We start from the raw sequence: 7,922 nt of genomic DNA on the forward strand, positions 1-7,922 counted from the left end.
ACTCCTTATTCCCCCTATTGTCCAGAATGTAGTCGTTTTCTCATTGAATTGAAGGAAAGATCAAGTTTTGTTTGAGAGCTCGCAGCTGGTGTAACCACAAAACCAACTGGTTGCAAAGCTTATACAAGAATAAGTTTGTCTTTTTCACATGCTTCTGCACACACGATTAAACTGAGGCAAGGTAACTTTGCTCTATGTCAGACAAGTGTAAGAATACTTCAGTCCTCCTTTAATCTTATTGTAACTTGTTTGGCTGGTTTGTCTACCTTTAAAACTCCCTGATTCCTAATACCTTTTTTTTTCTCCTTTCCCTCTGTTACCACTCCTCTTCTGCTCCTTTCATTATTTCTTTTACCCCCACTTTCCTTGCCTTCTTTTCTGCCCCTTCATCTCTGTTTTCCTCTTAAATCTGTCATTTCCTTTTTCTCCTACCCCTTAAGTCTTGTACCAAGAGGTGGTACTCTCAGTTAACTTCTGCCCAGATTGTCTCTGGTTGCTGATAGGGATGTGCTCGTTCTCAGCTAATATCCACAGTTAGATTATTTTGATTCCTTTGCTTGTTGAGATCCACATACAGGAATTTGCCACCGAGGCAGCTGGACAGGTGCCAGTACTGCCTTGTAGTTGGCAGAAAAGCTGCAACGTGGATGAACTCATTGTTGCTGTCTGATTGTTAGGTGTTGTGCTTATTTTTGCCTCTTTTTACGTACCTGCATTCCATTCTGTGCCTCTTTGGTGTTGTGTTGGTCACAGTTGTATCATTTAAATTACATCATATTCAGGAAAGGCTACTTCAGCTGACAAGAAAAGTAATGGGCTCTGTCCTACATTCAGTCCTTGCATGGAGACGGGGCACAAAAACCCTTCCTTACTTTGTGCAGATTTTAAATGCGTTTTTTGTTTCAGCTGAAGGGAAACTGTGAACCTTGACTTTGACACCGATTATCTCAAACAAGAAAAGCTGACATGATTTGAAAACTGACATGCAAAACCTTTTCTGCGAGCAGGTTACTTGCTATCAAAGCGGGAAGGCCAAGCTGGGTCACCAGAGAAGCCGCTGTCTGACCTGGGCAGACTCTCATACATGGCATACTGGAAGAGTGTGATCCTGGAGTGCCTTCACCAATGTCATGACAAGCAACTCAGCATCAAGAAACTGAGCAAGCTCACAGGGATCTGTCCCCAGGATATCACCACAATACTGCAGCATCTAAAGATGTTGCAATTTCGCAATGACCGGTACGTGGCCGTCTGATAGGTTTTTTTAAATTGTTCTTGTTTAACACTGTGAATATTTCTTTCTTCTTAGAAGCATGCAGTGAAATTTCAAGAACAGCAAATGTTCTTTTCACAAGATTCTTACAGTCACTCTAAGGTTTCTTAACTAATTTCAGATGAGCAAATTAGAATAAATGATTGCTTTTGGTTACTTTTTGACCCTAAAGGAATTTATGCTCATTTAAATGTCAGCACCCAAGAGCACTGGTACAGATCCATGCTGGTACTGCAGAGGTCCTGTGCTGAGCGTTTGAACTGTAATTGTGCTACTGTTTGACAGTCTATTTTTAATAACTAGAATTCCATTAATTTTGTTGGAAGGTTTCTGGTCATTCGTCGAGAGAAGCTGATTCAGGAGCATATGGCAAAGCTTCAGACTAATCCAAGGCAGATTGAAGTTGATCCTGACAGTTTACGCTGGACACCTTTGATCTTTTCAAACACTGCGATGTCCGAGGAAGAGGAAGATGAAGATGATGAAGATGAGACTCCAGCGTTAAAGGTACATGTTCAAAGGACAAGTCATTTTCTTCTTGACAGGCAACCTTTAATCAAGATTTCCACCATTTCAGACTCGGTTCTAAACCAGTTTTACCCCTAGGAATCAAGTTTTTAAAAATGGCTAAGCAACACAATGAACAAAAGATGAAAAAAGTGCATGTTAATTTTTTTCAATAAGTGCTTAAAGAATTGCGTCTGATTCTGCACCCGCTGCAAATTCACTTGAACTAATTAAACTGCAGAATTTGTTTGCGAAATCTTTGGAGTGAACTGGAGGGTCATGGAGCTGAGTTAGAATGAGATAGCTATGAGATCTGGTGCATTGCTACCAGTGTTATCAGAATGCTGAGAATCTTAGTGAATGTTAAAGTCAAATGTTTGGAGTGATGCTTTGATCCTCGTAACCTTTGCCTGTCGGTGTTTGTTCTTGTTTTCATCTGTTGTAATGATAACCATAGAGCAGTCATACTTGAAAGACTTTCTCTGAATCTCAAACAATTCTATGTTCTCATTTGTAGGAACTGTAAATGCACAGGTTTGTCATCAGATGGCAGCACAAGCTTATGTTAGATAGTGCCTGATATGGATGCGAGAAGGTTTTGACTGGTAATAAATATAACAGGAGATGGGTTAGATTTCCGGCAGACCAACCAAATAAATCATGGTTCAAAAGCAGAATGTAGTCCTTGTTAAAATTTGGAAATAGTAACAAACTGCTGGAAATAGTTGGTAAATCTAGCAGCATCTGTGGAGAAGAATCAGTCAACTTTGAGATCTTCACAGATGCTGCCAGACCTGGTTAATGTTTCCACATTTTTCTGCTTTTAGATGATAAATAAATCATGACATTTAATCATTTTTCATGAGTTTGACCTTCAGACTTCCTGTGCGAAGCATGACAAAGCAAAACAACCGATGTTATAAACTGAGGGGTTTGCTTTGTCCTGAAATAAAGCAGCAAGGGAACGTGCTCTCCTCCTCAGTCTTCTGTGCTCAATTTTCAAGAAATATTAACTCGAATGTTCAAATTATTTTCTGATAATTTTAATCAACTTGTTCAGACACATGATGGCATACCTCTGGAGCAGGTGGGACGTAAACGTGGGCTTCCTGTCCATGGGGTCTGGTCGCTACCGCGGCCACAGATACCCTTCCATATTAGTTTTAAACTGGAGCATACCTATGTGTCAGTTGCATTGAGTTTTGCAGTTGGGACGGGGTAAGACTCAAATCTGTTGACTACTCAGAGCAAGCTGCCTTAAAATCGTGAAACTTAGCTAAGGAGAATGAGTTAATTGGAAATTCAAAATAGATCACATGACTATCACACTTAACAATTGACGACTGAGTTTAAACATTTTCTTGTCCTCCAATTAACTTATCAAGTAAGATTTTGAGGGTTTCATTTTGACTGTGGCACTTGGATAAACTGTGGTGCAGTGCTACAACTTGGAAACCACACTGGACATAACTTTTACGCAGTTAGCCACCAGAAAGCGTTCTGAGAAATAAGTGATCTTCATCTAGAAACCAGATTACCTTTAATAAAGCAGGGACTGTAGAAGATTCCAACTCTTGTTCCTGCCTTGTCAGGTTGGACAAAGTCTTTTAATCCCAAGTTCTTGCCTTTCTCCATATCCTTTCGTACACTTAGTGTGAGTATTCATCTCCATTTTGACCATCTGAATTAGTGTCCATCTTTGGTCATTGGAAATTCCATTCTCTGACTGAGGCTCATAAATTAGCTTCACTGTTAACTGCCTTGCTTTTAATTCTAATGGACAAGTCTGTTGAATCCAAGGATCAACCTGCTGAATTGTGATTTAAAGTCCCCTTTTAGACGCATGTACCTTTTTAAAGGTGGCATCCTTCAAACACAAGAGGCCAGAGTTAACAGCACACGCTGGTATTCATGTGCAAATCAGTCATTAAATTCAGGGGTACAGATATATTTGCTTGAGTTACGAGTCCCCAGAACTTATTGGTCTGTTCACTCTGCTATTTGCTTCACATAAGTGAAATCCTGATCTTGGTCTTTGCATTATTTGCAAGAATTTGCTGGATTTCACTATTTAATTGCCCATTAGACTCACCACAAAATTGTGTCTGGAGAGTAATCATGTAAATGTCCTTTTAATAGCATGACCATGGAAATTAATCAACTTCTGGTCCAGAGAGGGAATAGTTTAATCTGTTCTATCTTGTCCCCGGACATGGCAAATTATTGACAATGATGTTAAATGTCAGTTTTTTTTTTCTCCTCACTGTCCTTAATTCTGATTTTCTTTCCCTCTTTCAGTTTCTGATTTGTTTTCCAATCAGGCTCCTCCTCCTTTGCTTTGCTGTGTTTCTTTCTCAATCCTTAAACATCATTGGCTAAAGCGAGAGCGCAGTTTTATCCCGGTGCTTACCTGGCTCTCAAATGCCTCCTTAACTTTGCAACACTATTATCAGCTTACACTGATAAGTCCTGAACAAAAAAAGCGTTGAACTGGAAAAAAAGTGCCAAAGCTGAAACATCTCGTCCTGTTGACCACTTTCAGACAGCATTTTCATAGTGGACTGTGTGTAAGATTGATAATAATCAGCTTTTGAAGATGGGTTTTCTTTTCTATATTTCAAGAAATGGTTGACCCCACTGGTAATAACTTCCTAAATATTTCTGTGTCATTCCTGCAATGGAAAATCTTACTATCACTCTACTGTCAGCTGTTAATTCAATGCTGTTCATTTCTCACATCTACTGGGCTTTAAATAACTGGGATTTAAAAAAAGATGTAATCTTCACTGACAGTTGCCAAAGTTGTCCATATGGTGAGAGCAATGAATGAGGACATGCCCTGTCTGCAGATGCGGAGGGTAGCGCATATATAGAGCGAACTGCAAGAGGAAGTGGTGGAGGCTGGTGCAATTGCAATATTTAAAAGGCATCTGGATGGGTGTATGAATGGGAAGGGTTCAGAGGGATGTACGCCAAATGCTGGTAAATGCGACTAGATTAATTTAGGATATCTGGTCAGTATGGAAGAATTGCACTAAAGGGTCTGTTTGCTTGCTGTACATCTCTATGACACTAAATACATTTCTGGCACACTTATGAACCCCTCTCAGCCGCTAACATAACTAACACTTGCTCTGGATATTTGACACTTGAGTAGCAGGTAGGTTCCTTTCTTTTGGTGTTTTGCTCATCCATGTTCCTGGCTGAAAATTACAGACTGAGCTATTAACCGAACAAGTAGGTCTTGAATTTATGCTTTCATATCAACTTCATAAGAGCAATCCTCGACCAAAAGATGATTTGACATTAATTTATTCATTTATGTTCATTTAAAACAGACTGAAACTACGAGTGAGGTATGGGACAAGAAGGAGCCCAATGGTTATGTGCCATTCCAGAACGGTAGGCAGATAGTAGCATGTGCAGCAGCATGCAAAACCCAACAGGATAGTTCCATGGAAGGTCTTTTGCCTAATGGTGAGAACAAAAGGAAACATTTCAGTGAGAGCAGTGAGGAAGAGGAGGAGGAGGAGGACTATGAGGATGAAGAAGGTGATGACACAAGGCCAAGCTCTCCACCTGTGCTTACAAAACCGGCACTGCGTGGCATGAAGAGGAAGGTAAGACTGCAAAAGTTGCTTTTCTCTTTGTTTGATTTAATCGATGTCTTTTGGACCCTTCGTAGCCAGTAGCACAAAGTATGTCGCAGCGCTGAAGCCACAGCTTTGGTTGACATACTCTGATTTACTTCATTCATTAGTGATTGTAAGGAAGAAGTAATTGTCAGGGTAGAATGCATCCTCTGATAATGGAGTACGGTGATGATAGTTTTAATTATCCCTCAGATTGTGAAGTTAGGAGAAAATTATTTACACTGCGGGGTGTCAGACTGTGGAATGCTTTATGAAATAGTGTTTGTTGCAGACTTGTGCAACTTTTACGAGAAAATTACGTGAACACCGAAACATACGTGGTGTGCTTCACTGTTTCTGTGTTAATTTCTCTTCTCCACTTGTGTTTCCAATCTGTAACATCTGTTATGCGAGATAGCATAAACAGTCTCTGCACTCTTAAGTATTGTTGTAAAAAAAAACGTACATTGTTGAAATGTTTCAACTCGTACCCATGAAAATAATTCTCAAGAAGACTAAAGGGAAAATCAGCATTTATTCTGTGAGGGGGTAGTGCTGATTGATGGCAAAGTGCACTCTGGCAGAGGGTTTGCAATGGGCAGTGTATTAGTTAATGATGATTAGTAGTTAATTGTCATATTTTGTTTCAGTTTTAAACCAGGCAGGTTGATTCCCATTGGTCATGGCAATTGCCCTGAGAAATGAATTAGTCAATGCCTGTCACCAATTTTGTTGAGTTAAAACAAATACAACAAGTGTGTATGTTCATTATATATGCCAACAGCTGGACCCTGTGTATTCATATACAGAGCTTCCACTACACAGAAGTGTACCATACTGTAAGCCCAACATGACTGTTCCATATCGGTTGTTAGCATAATTTTTTGCACACTTAGGATTATGATGCAAATGTTCAGTCCCTTGTTTGTTAGAAACAGTTAATGGGATATGCCCTTTGATACAATGTACTAGTGTTTGGGATGTATGGCCAAAATGCTTGGAATCACATGAGCTCCGAAATTCAGAGATCACATCAACCTGTTTGTGTGATGGACAGAAAATCTTCTTGGCTTGCTGGCAACATCCTGTTTGTGATGAACGCCACTCACGTTGTTCCTGCAGAACAGTAATCTGAACTAGCTAACTTCACCTGTCGCTCGAACATTTGAAATACTTTAACCTCCCAGAATCATTTGAGGTGGAATGAGCATTTCTTAGGACCAAAAAACCTTAAGACCACTCACGACTTTGTGCCATTTGCAGCAAGAAGTGATTTGATCTGGGCAGCCGTTCACCCACAGGGTGACTTTAGCATGTGATTTCAGCACCAATTTTGCAAAATGATTAAATTGCTTGGGCCATATTTGAGTTTTCTGACACAGCCAATCTTAAAGAACTGTAGGAATCCCAACATGCCTGCTGTGAAAGTTAGTTTGAGGTTGCAAGTAGTAGAGAACCCCATGGCCAATTTCTTAACCGAGGGTATTGAGGAAAACGAGTTCATTTAAGATACCATTTGGAGCGTGAATTCAAGTACAGAGTTCAGCCCTTTAAGACACAGAAAGAAACTAGTAAGTGATGTGTTCTATCACATCAAAGCTGAAATGGATTTATTGTGCGTCACCTGTAATCAGGAGGAGAAAAAGTGAAACCTTCATAGAAACTGTTTTGATCTTAAACTGACTGTAAAAGAGAGAACAAGCAAAATTGAGGAAATCCTTTCATTTTCATGTGAGAATCTTTGCATAAGTTGTTAATTTGGTCCAATGTAATAAATAATATTTTTATCCAGTCTGATCTTCTATAATTTGCCAAGTGTAAGTTGAGGCACAGTTTTGAAAAATGGCATCTTGGTTTTCATACAGGTTATTTTCTGGCTGTGTGCTGGCTTCGGTATGTAATGGGCTTTGATGACTTGACTGTTTAAAAGATCAAAATTCGACATATTTGAGAGTGAGAAATGTTTCAATGTGTATGTTTAATGCAGGAAATTCCAGCAACTCCCCCATCCCAAACAAAATGCTTTTCTTTTTTCTCTTTCTTTTTACATTTCCTCAACTGTATCCCCAACCAACAGATTCAAGAATAGCTTCTTCCCCACTGTTATTATACTTCTGAAAGGAGCTCGCAAATTTTAAATTTCATGCTGATCTCGCTCTTTGTGCACCTTCTCTGCAGCTGTAACATGGTATTCCCTGCTCTGTTCTATTAGCCTAGCGCACTTCGTATGGTATGATCTCCTGTACTGCCCGCAATACAAAACTTTCCACTGTACCCAGGTATATGTGACAATAATAAACCAAATCAAATCAAAACCAAAAACAATGTATTTTCCACCTTTTGATTGTTTGGGGTGCTGTACTTCAAAGTAACCCAAAATGAATCTCCATGTGCTCTTGTAACTTGCATTGTGGGGAACGATAGCTGGGTGAACCACTTGATCACGGCCTGGTAACGCCATACAACCCCAGGTATATTTCGCTCTGTCAGATAATGATGCATGCAACCAA

At 39.7% G+C, this 7,922-nt stretch overlaps 1 protein-coding gene across 3 annotated transcripts in view; it reads left to right on the forward strand.

The window, feature by feature from the left end:
• Positions 1–7,922, forward strand: part of LOC109931857 (histone acetyltransferase KAT6A) — a 184,922-nt gene that overhangs the window by 154,049 nt on the left and 22,951 nt on the right. For all 3 annotated transcript variants that reach the window (XM_048618576.1, XM_020531123.2, XM_048618577.1), the window contains exons 13-15: positions 1,008–1,239; positions 1,600–1,780; positions 5,119–5,400. In XM_048618576.1, coding sequence (XP_048474533.1) covers positions 1,008–1,239; positions 1,600–1,780; positions 5,119–5,400 — 695 coding nt within the window. The remainder of the gene's footprint in view (positions 1–1,007; positions 1,240–1,599; positions 1,781–5,118; positions 5,401–7,922) is intronic.

The sequence above is a fragment of the Rhincodon typus genome, chromosome 40 (assembly GCF_021869965.1).
Source record: "Rhincodon typus isolate 14 chromosome 40, sRhiTyp1.1, whole genome shotgun sequence".
Taxonomy (NCBI): domain Eukaryota; kingdom Metazoa; phylum Chordata; class Chondrichthyes; order Orectolobiformes; family Rhincodontidae; genus Rhincodon; species Rhincodon typus.